The sequence below is a fragment of the Callospermophilus lateralis genome, chromosome 17, assembly GCF_048772815.1.
Source record: "Callospermophilus lateralis isolate mCalLat2 chromosome 17, mCalLat2.hap1, whole genome shotgun sequence".
In the NCBI taxonomy this organism is placed as follows: domain Eukaryota; kingdom Metazoa; phylum Chordata; class Mammalia; order Rodentia; family Sciuridae; genus Callospermophilus; species Callospermophilus lateralis.
Window position 1 is genome coordinate 7,674,423 of NC_135321.1, and position 18,476 is coordinate 7,692,898.

An 18,476-nucleotide genomic window follows, 5' to 3' on the forward strand; every position below is an offset into this window, starting at 1 on the left:
TCACCAGACACTTCTATGCTTTACGTCTAACCATCTCCTTTCTGTTGTCTTCCCAATCCCTCCATGATGTTAGACACAGATGGTCATCTGGTCATTGTTTTCTATGGGTTCCAATGGTCTACTCTTGAGTGTTCTTCTTTCCACTTAGAGTCTTTTTTCTTTTCAAACTTCTGCCCAGGCTCCATTGCCTTTTCTCATCTTCCAAATACTGTAGTGCTACTTATTCGTTTGTTCTTCTGTCTTCCAACTCTTCCAAGGACATTTCATCCAGTGCTGTAGCATATAGTGCTGCCAATATGCCCAGGACAACCAAATGAACTGTAGCACTGGTGTTTTTTCTACTCCTGACCACGTTCAATTACCCAATTGATTCCTAGACATTTCATGTATAACACATACAAAGTTAAAGCTTGTGATTTTTACCCAGATTTAGCACTTCTAGACTTCCTCATGTCATGAATCACATAATCATTGATGCTCTTGCTCAAGTTCAAACCCATGAATCACCCATGACTACTACATTTCACTCCATCTAATTCTTAAGTAAATATTGTCAGTTTTCACACACCATGTCCAAAGATTGTCTTTTTATCTCCAGATCCAATACCAACACTTCATCTAAGCCACTGTCACATCTGGACTGAACTAATTACTGCTTAAGACTTGCTATATATGAAGAACCTCTTTAAGTCGTTACATGCAGAGCTGTAAAATTTCATTTATTAACCATTCCAGCTATATTTAACCTCATTACAGGGCAATGGTATCATTTATTCCTTGCAATAGCCTTCTGTCATAGATACTATCATAATCTTAATTTATCAGAGGACAATGAAGTATGTTGAAGGTTAAATGGCCAACCCCAGTTCACACAGCTGCTATGTACAGAATCTAGATCACGCATTTATAAAGTGCCTGCTGGGCAGTGTGGGGAGATTCCTGACCTTCTTCAATATTCTTTCAGGATTGACCTTTTCCATATTGCTGTGTTGAACAATATCTCACCCACAAAGATTGCATCCATTTAAAATAAGCAAATGAGTGAGTTTCAACAGTTGTATATACCCGTTAAAAATATTGTTATAATAAAAATAACATTTTCACCATTATTTGCAGCCTGTTCCCCATCCACACCTTTACCCTGGTCACCCTCTCAAAGCTAGGCAACCAATGACCTCATTTCTGTTACCGAAGATAAGTGTGAAATCATTACAATATCATCTTTAGAGGCCTGACTTCTTTGACTTGGCACCATAATTCTGATATTTGTCTCACATTCTGCGTACCAGAAGACTTTCTTTTCCATCATTCAGGGATATCTGTTGATGGATGTACTATAATCCCGCCTCCTGCTTTATTTAGGTTGTTTTTATTGTTTTTACTCCTGCCTCTTGGAAACAAAGTGAGCATTTCTATACTTGCCATTAGGTGGATATGATTTTCATTTTGAATGGATAAATTTTGAAAAGTAGTAAATTTCTAAAAGTGGCATGGCTGGGTAGATGGATAACATTTTAAACAACATTGGTGCACAGTATTATATTTTGACCACCAATATGAGTGTAGTTGCTCCATATTTTCACTAACTCTAATTATTCTCAGTCTTTTGGGCCATTCTAATGAATGGGTAGTTTTGGATTTTGGTTTGAATTTTATAGACAACTAATGATGTCATGTGTTGTCTCATGCACTTATTTACTGAGCATTTAGAAAATGTTCATAATTTTTGTCCATTTTTAATACTGGATTATTTATGTTCTTCTTATTGCATTGTCAGATTCATATATCCTTGATACACGTCCTTTATCAGATAAATGCTTTAAAAAATGTTGTCTGCTCTAATCTGCTCTATTACTGGCCTTTTAAATTTACAAATTGGGTCTTTTAAAGAGAAAAATATTTTAAATTTTGATGTAGTTCAAATCAGTTTAGCAAGTTTTTTCTTTCTTTCTTTCTTTTTCTTTTTTTTGTGTGTGTGTGTCTTAAGAAATTGTTTTCTTATACCACAGGGGAAACAATCTCTCCTATGTTTACTTTTGGGAGTTTTTGCATTTCATTTAGACCAGTGATCTTGTTTTGAGTTTATTTTGTCTATGGTGTAAAGTAAGATCAATGTTTACTTATTTACCTAGGACAGTCAGTTGTTCTAACAGCATTTGTTGAATAAAATTTCTTTCCCCATTGATTTGTCTTTGTATCTTTCTCTCAATTCAACTGATGGTGAAAGCACAGGTTCACCCCTGACCTTCTATTCCCTTTCATTGATCGTTTTGCATATTCTATTGCTAATATCTTATTGTGAGGATCTCTGTAGCTTCATAGTTAGCCTTGATGTTTTTAAGCATAATAGTTCCAACTTCACTCTTTATTAAACTTGCTTTGTTTAATCTAGATTATAGAGATTTCCACACAAAATGAGCTTTAAATATCTAAAAAAAAAAAAAAAAGACTTATGGAATGTTGATTAGAATGATGTGGAATGTATATGATTTTTTTTGTGTACTTGAAAACTGTGTGTACTTTCCTATGTATACTCACTTTTGTGAATTAGATGTGTCCTTTGCACTAGAATTCAAGTTTTTTTCAGAAGGGCAATGTCTGACTCTCTCCTATCTCAAATCACCAACCAGGAGCAGAGGATCTGGCCTGGATCAAAGATACATACCTCTGTGTCCACATTACCAATCCTGATGATTGGTTAGAATTCTACAGTGTGTTGAGTTTTCAGACAGAAGATGGTTGGGTCCAAACAGTAGATGGTAAAGGAGGAGTGTGGGGGTGGGGGTGGGAGGACAGGTGCATTGACTAGCGAGCTCACGTTAATGTAATTCATTGATCAACAGGCAGGGTCTCTGACTAGAATTTCACAAAAAGCATGTTCAGTCCCTCAACCTTGCAATGATAAAATAAATATCACACATTTGTATTTCAAATCCTGGGAATTCTTTATTCATAGGTTTAATCTTATTGCCAAAATCATAACCATAATAATCATAATACAATACCAGTAAGACTTTAGAACTCAAACTCTTTTCCTGTAGTTAGAAGAAGAATTGTTAGCTGTTTTATGCTATCAGAATTCCATAACCCTTAGAGACATGTAATATAATAATTCTAAAATCCATCCACTTGTGAGAAAACCAAATGTCCAGGAGCTAGTAAGTGAATAGAGACTTGAACTTGCATTTTTTTGAGAGTAAATATCCATTAATACATAGAATAGTTTATACAGTTACTGAAATTCAAATTCTAAGCTCTTTGATTAGGTTCAGATATAATGTATGTGACTGTTAGCTATTTGTGTAATAGAATTTGTTAATATATTACTATAAATAATCTTCTGTTAATAAAAGGAGAAATTAGAACGTATAGCATATAAAATAAAATTCCACACATTCATGACATCAACCGGTAAGTTTCTCTAGCTCAGCACCAAAGACAGATTAGAATCTTTACTGAGCTTTCCCAAGCACCTACAACCAACAATACTGTTTTACAGTTCTGAGTTCTGATCAGGAATCCTCCATATTGCTGCAAAATACCGAACTGTGTTTTGATGTGATCCCCAAAGATAACTTTAGGTAGCATATGAATTATTACTTGGGGTTATATTTTACATTCTTTAATTCTTAGGAAATTAATATTTTACTCCTTGAATTTATGGCACATTTCTACATCTCAGCACTTTGGATGATCATTTCCTTGTTAAGGAGCTGACTAAACACCAAGTGCCATGTACATTAACAATATCATTAGCACTGCTAAAACTAGCCTCAAAATTTTATCTCCTAAATATTGCCCAGTGTTTAAATCAAAGTAACAAATGCTCAATTAACCTGAACAGAGGGAAAATGCCTACTCAGCACCTTAGAAAATGATCTGGTTGAGTTATGAGTCATCTCATTTTGCAAAGTAGCAATAAAAATGAGTCTTTCATTTGCAGAGGTACCCCTGGCATTTACAACAGATGATTACAATAAAGAAGAAACATAACTTTTGAGTTTTATCAGAACAGGGACATTTTATCTTGACCATGAATCTTTGCCTCTGCAGCTTTCATCTATCAAGGAAATATCTTCACGAGTTGTCAAGGGTGTAGCTATTCTCCCAGGGACTCCCAGGACTCTGACTCACCTTATGAAAGTTTCTGAAATAAGCTGCCTTTTCATCTGGAAATTTTTCTAACCTTCTGGGTCCTTTGCTGGAAGCCTTCTTGAAAACCAGCCAGCATCGTCTGAAAATCTGAAAATAAATAAAAGAATCCCATTATCTCTCCTTTTTATATGCTCTTAGTGGCACCAAGAGGTTTATCTATTCAATTAATCCACTGGGAATACATTTTTAAAAGCACACTTACTTTATAGAGTAACTTTGTCTTTGAATGATAAGTATGTTACTAATTAAAATTGCAGCAAATTTTTAAAATACAACATTTCTTATAAAAGAATTTCTTTGTGTAATGAGGTTGTCAATGTGTGCATTTCAGTAGTTTTCAATGTAAGTAAATTCCCAGGGTTTCAAGATCATATACAACCTTTATTCCCACTATCCTCAGGACACATAATTTTCTGTTTTCTGTGCTAGTGCAGTAGCAGTTCATACAGAAGTGAAGCACTTCTGTATGGCTCAATTTTCTACCTCTGGAGAAAAAAAAAAACCCAAAACATTGCATTTAAAAATTAACTTATCTTGTAGGATTTTAGGCTTTTTTTTTAACAGATGCCCATATGTTAATTTAGGAAAGAGAAAGTAATTTGTTTTTATAATGGGCACATCTGTCTCACTCTTTTATACTTTTTTAGTAACTAGAATTTTATTAAGTACTTAGTATGTACAATAAGTCTCAGATTTTATATACACATTTAATCATCAGAACTAGTAGATAAAGTAAGTATTATTAACTTCATTTTAAGATAGAGTTAGAGATAATGCAAGATTGGAAAACACAACTGTATATCTTTACACTTTGGTTAAAAAAATGACTAATAATTGCACAAACAGAAACTGTTATTTCTGGAAATTGCCTTTAAGTTGTGAACTGATCACTCTTGGAGCTTCCATCATCTGTCACCGGGTTCTCACCTCTCACATGCCCTCCACAGACCTTTGCCGAGGCAAGGCAGTAGAGCCTTTTATTCCAGTGATGAAGCAGGTCTGGGGATGCAAACTGGCCGCAACTTTTAAATTTCAAAACGTATCCATTGTTTGCTGGAGTGAAATCTCTCCACAGCCACAGGAAATTTGTAAAAGGAAATTTCAGAAACTTAGGTCACTATATTTATCTTCTCTGTCTTTATTTAAATTGCAAAGTTGTCACAGAACACTTTGCGTTAGAAGAGGATGAATACTGCAATTCTGTTGACTGATTCTGGGTGCATTGCTTCTTTGCTAACAGACAGCGTCTTTCTTGGTAAAAGGCACTTTTAGTGCAGTCGATAGAGACTTCTCATTGTAAAGCAGAATGATCGCACGTGCACTTGACGGCTCTTGCTGTCTTTCTTAGACCTTGGGAGCCTGGAGGTGCATGTCCAGGACAACCCAGAGGTCCCTGCATAGGAGCATGTCTGTCCATCTCTGCTTAAGACCCAATGGATGTGCCTTCCCTCTCAAGTGCTTTCCCTCTGTGTACATGGAAATGAGGAGCTACTTTGAAACTCTGGGTGTTCTTCCCACACTTGTGCTCAGCACATGCTACATCTTTTGGTCCCTTAGTGATCCCCACTCCCTAAGTAAAACAATAGCAAAGAATATATCAATGTAATTGGGCTATGATCTTAGTATGTGGTTTTTTAGCTTCAATGAACTCAATTCTATATTGATTTTTATTTGGTGTTGGAGAATTCTGACTTTAAATTTTAAAAACACATTTATGTTTTAAGTAGTAACATTTAGAAAATGTGAACTTAGAAGAAACAGCTTGGCATAGTGGAAAATCCTTAAAGTTTTGGGATCAGACAGGCTTGGATTTACATCCTGACTAGCTGAGCAGCCTCAGATTTACCCAGTATCCAGCTAACAAAGGAGACTCCCCAAGAGAAGCAGGGAGGATGTGGCAAGGGGGACCCATGTTCTGTGCACAGAAGGTTGCCCACGAGGATCTGCTCATTTTGCTTACAGAGCAGGTGCAATTTTCTGCTCATGACAAAACTCTACCTAGTGAACACCTTTTTCCTAATGAAGCAAAAGCCTAACAAATATTCAGAGCCAGAATATTCAGATGCAAGTGTTCTCCATCCAGGAAAATTAGAGGATCACATGAGAGTTTTAAAAGATAAACAGAAATTATAGTAATGATCTTCCAGACATGAACAGTGCTACTGTAAAGACGGGACTTGGAGTTCCAAGTCAACTCAGCCCCGTGTGAGAGCCACAATGGGCAAGTCACTGAGCTCTCTAAGCAGGTGTCCTTACATCAGTTTGGGGAAAACAATGTCTATATTATACGATTATTGTGAAGTGAAAAAGAAATTAGGCATATTAAGTTATCCCACAGTGCACACAGAGTCACCAATAAACATAAGTGCTACAAACAGACAGGATGCTCTGAGCAGCAGGCTTTTCATAGTATCCAAAACCATCTACACACCCTGCATGTGTATGCACGTAGTACACATGGCAGTATGTTTACATATACTATATGGTAAAAGGGGACTTGTTCCAAACATACTTTTAAAGTTTTCAAAGATTCCATAAGTTATGGGAACTATGATATACATGATATGAGTAGAAAAACTCTTTAAATATTACATTCAATATAAATATTAATTCCTGCTAATATCTTAGGATACTTCAGGTATTGTTAATTAATATAGCTATTCATATTCACATGTACCAATACAGAGTAAAATAAAATGCAATTCCTTCCAAAAATGACTCTCTCCACAAAATACCATGAAGTAACATACAGAGAGCAAGTCTTTTCACTCACTCTCTAATACAATTTGAAGCCTTGTTTTAGAGCTGAGGGTTTTACGCTATTATGTCCAAGAACAGAGAAAAACTCAATTTCACTGTAAGTTCTGCTATTCTTTAAAGGCCTTGCCTCACAGGAGTTATTTTAACGTCACCTGATGTAGGGCACTTTGCTGTGGTAGCCTGAGTTGATTAAGAGGGCGGGGGAAGCATATATATATATACATATGTATACACACACACACACACACACACACACACAACATATATATAAGCAATATGTCTGTATCTATCAGCAATATCTGTATCTATATTAACAAAGGTGATACCCTTTTTCCCTTCACTGCTCATAGATCATGTCAAATGAAGCCTTTGATACTCCCAGAAATGCACCCAGAGCTATCTAGTGACTACAGTGCCGCATCTGGTATTACCATAGTTAGTTTCTATTTTGGAGTGAGCTAAACATGAGCCAGAAAACACAAGCATTCCCGTTTTGAGAAGACTGACTTTATTTATTTATCTATTTATGCTTTCAGTATGAGGATTTAACCCAGGGTTGATTTACCACTGAGTCACATACCCAGCCCTTTTTATTTTTTATTTTGAGACAGGGTCTCAGTAAGTTGCTAAAGGCTTTGCTAAGTTGCTGAGGCTGGCCTTGAATTTGTGATCCTCCTATCTCAGCCTCCGCAGACACTGGGATTACAAGTATGTGCCACTGCCCCTGGTTAAGATGGACTTTTTTTTCCATTTATTTTCCATATTTTTATTGGTGAATTATGCATCATGGTGGGATTTGTTGGTAAATGTTCATGCTTGCACACAATATAACAATACAATTTGTCCAATATCATTCCCCTGAATTTAGCCTTTTCCACTCATTCTCCCTCCTTTTGGCCCCTTTACTTTATGCTACCCATCTCCCTCTGATTTTCATGAGATCCATCCCTACCCCTACCCAACACCACCTTTATTTTCCTTTTTACTTTCCAGTTTTTACACATGAGAGAAAAGCCTTAGCTTTTTGATTTTGGCTTATTTTGATAAACACAATGTTCTCAACTTTCATCCATTTTCCTCCAAATACAAAATTTCATTCTCCTAGATGGCTGAATAAAACTCAACTGTACATATACCATTTTCTTTATCCATTGATCCATTGGTAGACACCCGATTTGGTTCCATGGTGTGGCTATTGTGAATTGTGCTGCTATAAGCATGGGTATGCATGTATTGCTATTGTATGCTGACTTGATTTCTATAGGATAAATACTAAGGAGCAGCATAGCTGGATCACATGGTGTGTCCATTCCTAGCCTTTTGAGGAAGATTCATACTGATTTACATAGTGGTTGTACTAACTTACAGTCCCATCAATAGAGAGAAATACCATACAGAGAAGAAATCAAAGCCAAATTCTAGTGATGAACAATTCTCATTTGAAGACTATCTGAGCAAATCAAAGCAAATGAGAAATAGGACCAAATTAAATGTTATAAATAAGTCAAAATGGCTGGAATTATTAAACATCTCTATAATAATGATGAATGTAAATGGTCTCACTCTATAATTAAAAGACATAGGCAGGCTGGCAGGCAGAATGGATTTTTTTTTTTTAAGACTGAAACCTATGTTTTTTGCAAGGGGCTAACATTATAGACAAAGAGCCATTGGTTGAAAGTGAAAGGATCGAAATTGGCCACCTTATAAATGAAGACTGAAAGCAGTCAGAAGTAGTTACTCTTATATCTGACAAAGCAGACTTCAAGTCAAAACGAATCAAAAATCTCAAAAAAGGTAAATGGTAAAGCGAACAATCCAACAAAAAAATATAACACTAGTAAAGATTCATGTCCCAAATTTTGGTTTACCTCATAAAACATAAAAGAGATACTACTTGAATTAAAGACTCAAATGGACCCCAGGGTTTAAAAATATTCAACATCATTATCAAGTAGAATAATGGAAATCAAAACTATACCAAATCTTCATCCAACTCCAGTTAGAATGGTAGCCATCAAGTACACAAACAATAATACATACTGGAGAGGAAGTGGAGAAAAAAGAAAAGTTTTACACGAAGACAGACTTTTAAGGACTTATCATAATAAACTGTGTACCAGATTGAGGTTCTTAAGTTATTTTTCTTTTCTTTTTTTTTTTTTCCTGGAATGACTTTAGGTTTATAAACAGTTTCAAAAATGATGTAGCAAGTGTCTCCATACTTTACCCAGCTTCTGCTAATGTACACAAGGTACATTGTTCAAAACTAAGACATGAACATAAACATGGGTGAAATTCCAAGGTAGTTGGTAAAACTACTAAAGTAACCTGCAAATTCTGTCCAGATTTCTCCAGCTTTTAATTATCCTGCTCAGGGACCCAGTCCACAATTCCTAGATGACTTTACTTGTCCTATGTCCTTGGTGTCCTGTGACCTGGAACAGTTTCTTAGTATCTTTTTGTTTTACATGACCTTGACCATTTTGAAGGCTGTTAGTCATGTATTTTGTGTAAGGTTTTTAAATTTCCATTTGTCTCAAATTATTTTTGATATTTCAAAGTCAAAAGACAGTCTCACAGTAAAGTGATTAGAACATAAACATAATTTATTGGGAAAATAAAATTAATTTATCATGGCTGTGTTCTAGTTCTATTTCATTTGATCTCTAATTGAATTTTAAAGCTTAAAGTAGGAAAAGAATCACTTAATTGCAGATTTCAAAATATTTTGCTTTTAAAGAAGAGAAAGGTAACCAAAAGGGCCTTGGTATGGAGAATTTTCAAGTGTCATTTTGTGTTATTGTGAAGTCAAATTAAATATGAGTCAGGGCATTTAATGCCACCTCTACAAGAGGAGTATAAAATGAGAAGAAGCATGAGGAAATCACCCCTTTGTCCTTTTTTATCAAACTAGTTTTTATTGGTGTTCTATGATCTGCTTCAGGCCCTAGAACTGGCATCTTCTGTGAGTGTGTTGGAGACATTCCAGAGATGAGCAGCAAATTAACTGCTTGAGCCCTGAAAATCACTCCCAGGAAGGAAAAAAAATTATAAAGGAGTAGGTTTTATTTTGCTTATAAATGATAAATATAAAATCTTTGGGTGAATGAAAGAGAACCTTGTGAATGAAATTAGGTACCTAATTTTTATTAGCATCCCATTGAAAATAGGACAGAAATGAATGACCTTCCCGAGCAGTCTGGGGAAGAAGACGAGCTGTTCACTTCATGGTTCCACAAGGGCTGCTGGAGTTGCAAAGTCCATTGGCTGATTAGCAGCAGAACTTATTTCTTGCAAGAGGATTCTCTTTCCCTGGTGTCTGTCCCTTAGCAGATGATGTCCCTGCATGCTCCATCTTGATTTCTGGATGGTGCATAAACTCTATTTCAGGGTATTAGTTAACTTCACCTTGTCATTCAGATTCCTCTTCTAAACATGCCAATCATCTCACCAAACTAATTTCTGGGTGCACCTCAGATTCTCCTCATAGAACATTCCACGTTTCTGCCAGGACTCCAGAAATCCCAGGGACCTCCAGTTGGTACACACCCTGCACACATCGGCTGGCTGTAGTTAAACCCCCTCTTCATCCCCTTCCATCTGATGAAAACCCTTTTACCACAGGGCAATCTCTTCCCCTTAGTGCTTTTCCTTTTCAAGGTGATTTTACACAAAGGACATCCTTTTTGCATTTAAGACTCACTGAATAGTAGATGGCAGATTTCTTGGCTTTAGTTCATACCTGTAATTACATTATTTAGCTAGGACTCATTCACAAGCTTTAACTTACTCAAAAGTTGGATTTAATGGGCCTGTTCCATCACAAGCTGTTGACCTAATGAACCTTGCACTTCAAACAGGATTTTGGTTAGAAACTTGGTAGAATTCCTGATGATAGGAACTGTCAAACCTGAGAGTCCCTGGCACTATAACTAGAAACTTACTTTGTCTCTAGAGGTTTCAAAAATATACAGAAGAAATTGGTCCATCTGAGAGGCTTCTATTGGTGTTCCATTCTGAGAGCAAGATACTCTATAGATGATGTCTCTGGGTAAAGGATTAGATTCTTATTCATAACTATCATGTGTCAGATGAACATATCATAATAACAAACACAGGGGGCTGGCGTTGTAGCTTAGTGGTTGAGAGCTTGCCTCTCATGCATGGTGAGGCACTGGGTTCAATCCTGAGCACCATATAAAATAAATAAATAAAGATATTGTGTCTACCTAATAGTTACTGCAGGTTTAATCTATGAAAATTTTAACTTGTCTAGTCCTGGATTTTTGTCCTCTGAACAAAGGAACATGGTACAACAAGCACATTTGTTTCTTTGTGAAAAGTAGTTATTACAATGTGTCAAGTTTATTCAACTGATGAAATTAGTTTTAGCTATATCTTCAATACAGAAGGGAGTTTTACTGTCTTTCAATTCCACATATACCTCCCATTTATTCAAAACGTACTTGAGAATTCTAGATTCTGTAGACACAGTAGTTTAAAAAAAAAGCATTAATAACAATAAAAACCAAGTTCCTGTGCCTATGGAAACAGCACTCCTGTCTTGGGAACTTTCACTCCACGGGCTGATGACAGCCATCAAGGAGTACTTTTGAGGACGGCCTTTTGCAGGGCCCTGGGGTTGTGAAAAGAACTGCAGGACAAGGAGAGAGAAGGCAGCACCAGGCGTGTCAGGGGAAGGCCGGCCCAGGGGGACATTCGAGCACAGCATCAGTGGAAGCTAGAGAAGGAGTGATTCATCAGGAAAGAGAATTTTAGTCTGAGAGAATGTCAAATACGACGCCCTATACAGCGTTGGGGAAGACAGACAAGTAGGGTTGAAGGGTTGGTTCTGGGCACATTCTGGGCACATAAAATGGAGCCAGGAGCCCTTGCACACCCGCAGTTGAGCATTGGGACTGGCTGTCTGCACACACCACACTGTACATGTTGACCCTATGAAATGGGTCCAACTGCAGCTTCTAGAAAGCAATTCACCAGTGTTACTGTTGGTGAAACCATCCCTTTGCTGCCTGAGGCTGTGCCCAAGGCCTTTCTTATAAGAGGGTTCGACCTTTGATGAACCAGCAATGATTCTTGACAAGTCAGAGATGGAACTAGCAACCCACACTGCACTTCAATCTATGAAAAGAGTTGCCACCTTGTAGAACCTGAGAGCCCACTTTAAAGACTGCTTGAATTTTGCATCGTTCAGACTGTAATCCTAATAAACCCTAAATAAACATAATTCTTTACTGTCTGGGTTGGATTTTATCTCTAGTGAAGGTAAGAACCTGTCTGAATTACTGCTTCAAGGGGCCAGGGCAGTGGGCAGGGAACTACAGTAAGGGGACAGGGTAGAGACATCTCTTAGGAGCTTGGCTTCTACTCTCTGATGGTATGCCACCAAGATTCTGAAGCACCAAGAAATAGAGGAGAGCTTAAAGTTTAACAAAAAAAATATTGCAATTATATCATCAAAGTTCACAATAAGGTAAAATATGTTATTAGAACAGAGACTGTTTGAAATATTCACATATTAATTGAGCAGAATGAGTGTTTTATTCTGCCTTTGTGAGTATGCACAATGACGCCTCAAAATCATAAAACAAAATTGTCAAAAAATAGAAATTGCAATAACATTTTAAATATTTCAGTATTTTCAGGAATAATAATACATAAATGAGTTACAGATGTACAATGTTTGAACAACATGATTAATGAAGCTGATTAAATAGACCTCTATACATGGTGCAGGATGATTGCATAGTCTGTGTGATTCTCAGACTTCCCAAGAATGGGAGAGAAGGTGATCAGACATTAGGTTACGAACCAACAAGTTCAAAGGATTGAAACTAGATAGAGCAGCAAACTAGAAGCCTTGCTATGTGGAGTGTCAATGCTAATTAAAAGGTACAGTAACTAAGACACTGCAGAATGGGGCAAATAGACCAAAGGAATAGAATAAACACAGCGGCACACATAGGGATACTTGGTTGATAACAAAATGAAGCACTTGGTTTGCAGCAACAGGGAGGACTTGCTAACCAACAGCTCTGGGATCACTGCATAAATCAAACAACCACAAAACGAGAATTGTCCTCTGCACAGGTTGCCGTAAAAAAGAGCACCTCTGTTTAACCAACCACTTCGATGTCTAGTCAAACAGCATTTCTGTGTTTTAATTTACCTTCCTCTCTTTGGCCCACTCAATGTCATATATTTTCAGGCTTAGAAATCAGGTGTGTTCTTGACTTGAATGTGACAGTTCCAATAATTGAAGCTTTCAGAAAAAAAAAATATAGGATACTAATACATCAGTAATCTTAAGTTAGGAACAAAATAGGACACAAAAACATAATTAGAAGAGAAAATGTATAATAAATTTAAGTAAGAATCATGTTTTGTGTCAGGAAAAAATACTCTGGGAGTTAAAAATCAAACCATTGATTAGAAGATACTTGCTGTACACATGACTATCAAGTGGCACAGATCCAGGATATGCAAAGAATTCTTAGAAATACAGAAGAAAAAGACAAACAATCTGGGTTAAAAAAGGGCAAGCAGGTACCAGAACAGGTGCTTAAAAAAAGGAGCTGTGCACACGCCCAACTATCCTGTGAACGTGCTCAGTCTCCCTGCACTGGGAAATCTGTTGTGAAGCTCAATGAGACATTATTTTACTCCATTAAGAAGAAAGAAAAAGCAAAATCACTGCCTAAGGCACATATTGGCTAAGCTCTGGAGCAAAGGGTTTCATATTCTGTTGGAGGAAAAAGTCTGAGTGCATAAATTTGGAGGCTGCGTAGCTGTCTAGAATTCTAGAATTTTCTAGAAATTTACACAGAATTTTGCAACTCTACTCTTGATTTTATAACTACCAGAAAAATGTGTACCGTATATACCAATGTCCTTAAAGGCATTATTAATAAAGGTCTCAGATCCATACATTGCAATTTATTTATACAATTAAATCCTGGGCAGCCTTGGAAAACTATATGAACTGTGGCTACACAGATAAATCTCAAAATCCTCATGTGAATAGGAAAGCCAGGTTAAAAATAACAATGCATAGTGTTAAGTTTCTCATACAAATTCCTGAAATTGGGAAAACCAAGGTACACCACACAAAGATAAATACTTAGGTGGTTGGTATACCAAGAGCAGGAACGTGGCTTCCATCACATTCAGCATAGTGGTTGATGTAATGGGAGGTGGTGGGGTGACACTCATTCTGCTCAATTAATATATGAGCATTTCGAGGCACATGCTGTGGGTTCTTGGCTGCTAACACAGCTCTATCTATTTGGGGGTACATACACCAGTATTTTCCTCAAGCTGTCCATTAGTTTATGTCATTTTTTTTGTGGCTGTTTTAGTTTTCAATTATTTTTGAAAGTTAAAAAATACCTCACATTCATGTTTACACAGCCATTAGGAGCCCCTTTTACTTTTGCTTTTCTCCTTTCTTTTAATTCTACTTCTAAGAGGAAAGATACAGAAATAGAGGCAGAAGAATGATCCCCAGTGCTTTTCAGGATGGCAGATGGCAGTTGCTGAGAAGGGGTCAGAACAGGTATTAGGATCAACCTTTAATTAGACTGAGCACCCTAGGGAGGCAGGCAGATGTCAACAGCTTTTGGTTAAGACGTAGGCATCCCAGAACTGTTGATATCTAATGAGCTCAGGCATCTAAAAAAAAAAAAAAAAACCTGACAGCCTTACTTATCTATTAAAAAAGAAGTTAACTGATTGGCTTTGCATTGGAGTCTGGAGGGAACATCTGTGCTTGTGCACTGCAGGGAAACGAGGTGGGATGCCCACCAGAGAGGGTGTCAGGGCAGCTCTTGACACTGAGATGCAGCCTTTCCCCAGGACCAGGAAATTCAGCAAAGACAGGGAAGGGTAAATGTGACTGATCCATTTAACTCAAGAAATCTGCCAAAGAGCCCCAAACCAAGTTGAGCTAACAATATACTAAAATGTCTTGCTGCTTCAAAGCCTGTCTTTTGGGATCATCTCTGTAGTCCATCCTATACCCATATCATATTGTGTCCAATGTAAATTGCAATGTACTAGACACTTAATTGAATAGACAACTAAATAACAGATGTCTTATTACTCATGTCTAAATAAGAATAATTATTTTCAATAATTATTCCTTAGAATAAACCTACACTGTGCTCAACTCTTATGGAATTCATTGCATTTGACTTTGTTCTCCAGTTAATGTTTTATAATCCTTCCCAATAAACTATTAATTGACTTGGGAACAAGAATAGCATTTTTTCACCTCCTGTAGCAACATATGCATTAAAAATATGCTTTGGGGGGGCTGGGATTGTGACTCAGTGGTAGAGTGCTTGCCTAGTGTGTATGATGTTCTGGGTTCAATTCTCAGCACCACATAAAGATAAATAAATAATTAAAACAAAGGTATTGTGTCCAACTACAACTAAAAATAAATATTTTTTTAAAAATATGCTTTGGATGAATGCATGGTTGTGAAAATATTTTAAATTCTGATTAAAATTTAATTTTTTTGATTAAACTGACACAGAATACCCAAAAGCAATTTAGAGAATACTTTAAAATCAAATGGCCACCACCATCCAGAGAAAAACACTGCTGACATTTTGATAGAAATTTCTCTAAAACAAAATCTTAGTCTCCCCACCACCCCGCCCCACCACACACACACACACACACACACACACACACACACACACTTTATATGCATGCAGTTTGTTACTGACATGTTCCACTTACAATTTAATCTTTCACCAGATACCTGTTGGGTATCTGCTATTTTCTAGGTATGTTTCCAATTGCATGGTGTCAATCAGGGAATAAAGCAAATCAGAACACCTGTCATTCCTATCCTTATGAAGTTTGCCTCTCAGTAAGGGCACAAAGACAACATATAAATAATGTAATAAATTGAAGAGTAAAAAGAATAAATAGTAGGAAGAAAATTAGGAGAGAAGGGAAAGTGGAAGTTCTGTACAAAATATTCAACTTCTTAGGTTTCATGTGTTATGAATATGACATGAATAAAAATTTGAAAATGCAAGGGCTGGGGATATAGCTCAGTTGGTAGAGAGTTTGCCTCACATGCATGAGGCCCTGGTTCAACCCCTATCACCACACACACAAAAACAGAATTTAAAAATACAAATTTTCTTAATGGGTGTATAAAAGAAAAAACATACATAGATGATATTTAATATTCATTTGTATTATTTTTACTATGTTAAAATTTATGTCTTTAATATATGATTATATATTTAAAATATGAGTTTACAGATTTTACCTTTCCAAAGCCTAAAACAAGTGTTTAGAACATGAAGATATATTTTTTCAAGGTACTCTAAGTCTTCATAAATACATAAAACTACATAAGCATATTTTTGCTAAATTTGTCCATAAGACAATGAGTTTCTCATGTGTAGAACCTTTTTTTTTTTTTTTTTTTTTACCTTGGTATATTAAGTGCACACTAAGTTCCAGAAAAGCAATCTTTTGAAATCCCTCTTAATACATTTAACAATCATCCAACAAAGAGTTTGCTAGAAAGTTGACAAAGTGTTGCAATCTAATTGTCTCCCCTGAATGTGAGTCTTACCTGAGTAATTAAGTACTGAGCAAGGGATACGTTGTATAACTTTCTTTTCCTTCATGGAAAGGGTAACATCTTTTGGAAGTGCTTATCTGAACAAATAGAAACATTAATAATCAATTTAGAAAATCCAAAAATAGATACCTGTTGTCTTAAAAGAATGAAAACCTTTAAGGTGAGGCTCTTAAAGTGGTGCCTGTTTTCTCATATCCTACATCTTCTCCAACTGTGGAGTTCTGAAGTTTGTTTTAATTCATGAATTTCCTAAGACACACTGGACTAGTATAGAAACAATGGATTTTCTTTATGCAGCCACAGAAGACTCTGCTATTTTGTGCAGTGCCCCTGAGTAATATTATTTTTCTGTTTATTGACATATCCTCTTGTATTTTCTCAGGAGAGGAAACTTCACATTTCCTAATGCATAGTCCATTCCTTTTCTAATTTTGATTTGTATTTCAAATGTCTGACAAAGAGAGTAAATGCTATCTATGCTGTGTCCAAGGCAGTGACTTAGTCATGCATAGTAATCAAGTTATTTTCTGAATAAAAGGCAGCTGATGAAATGGAATCCCTCATGTTGTGTTGCCTGCAAAACATCAGATTCCAGAAACACACAGAATTGATTTCTTCAAACATTATCTCCGAAATATAAGAATCTTAAGTCACAGGTGCTTGCGTAGCCCAGGCATAAGTTACAGGATTCCTAAGAATTACCTGAACTTTACATATAAGGTTGTACTTAGAACTGTTGTGTTTTCTCAGAGGTGGAGTTACCACTTCAACTCCTTTGCAAGGAAGTCATTCGCTTTCCATATCACTTATCTGTACATTTTACAATGGAAGAAAATTCTTTGAAAAATTAATGTCTTTCTTTTACCAATGAAGCTTTTCCTTTCTACTGCCTTGATTAAATGAGTACAATTTTAAATTGAAGGTTACTGGCTGCTACTAAGTTAAGACTTAAAAAGAAAAAAAAAAAAAAACCACTGGAAGAATCAGTAAAAGTGGAACAGTCAGGAAAACAAAACGAAGTCATCCAGTCTCAAAACCATGATGTGCAATGGTTTATTTCTCCCTATGCTTTGTGATTGCCTCAACATTTTTCGAAGAGGCACTCTTAATTTGTTCTGCACAGTAGACTAGCACAGGGTCTGAAGCAGAACGTATGTTGAATGAAGAAGCCAAGTTTCCATAGAGGTAAGATTCTGGAAAACACTGGATTAAGTAAAGCTAAATTGTTGTTTCTACTTAGGGACTCTCAAAGTGCTCAATGCATATATATAGTGAGTGTATACAGAGGGAGAAAAAGTATATATGTTTTTCAAATTAATTAACCAAAGCATCCTTATTTTTGTTTTGAAATGTTTTGCTTTATTTTGCTTCATTTTTTCCCTGTGGATGCTTTTATCTTGTTCAGGTTTGTTCAGTACTGGGAAGAAGCAGAAATTCTTACCAGAGCTACCATTCAAAAATATTTTTCATATAGACATTATTAGAGTCTGGAAGTGTTCAGCAGACTATTTCTACTTTATACTAAATATATAGATTTGTCCTTAAGGTAGATTTTCAGAGATGCAAAGGAGATAAAAAGTTATAATTTTATGTATCATTGAAGAAGTAAGTAATCATAAATAATTTGTAATTATTGTTATTTGTTGGTCTAAGAAATTTACAAAATTTTGGAGCCTTTATATGCCAATATTTTAAAAATGCAACATGATTACACCAGGTAAACTTTTAAAAAATCAACCTTTACAAACTATTTCAGCATTTAGTAAGAAGATTAGAACCAGACATAGTGATTCTTTTGTTTTTGCCTGCTAATATATGTTTACCCAAGAAATGGTTTGCAATAGTGTTGATTTCCTAGATTAGGTACACAAAAATTGAATAAAACTCTTCTCTACATTTTCGTAGGCAAAAATAATGAATAAAT

General features: G+C 36.1%; 1 protein-coding gene across 1 annotated transcript in view; it reads right to left on the reverse strand.

Annotated features, from left to right (window-relative positions):
• The window catches only part of Dok6 (docking protein 6), a 363,063-nt gene that overhangs the window by 225,857 nt on the left and 118,730 nt on the right, over nucleotides 1-18,476 (reverse strand). Inside the window, exon 2 of the mRNA XM_077105642.1 lies at nucleotides 4,135-4,242. Within this exon, the coding sequence (XP_076961757.1) occupies nucleotides 4,135-4,242 (108 nt within the window). The remainder of the gene's footprint in view (nucleotides 1-4,134; nucleotides 4,243-18,476) is intronic.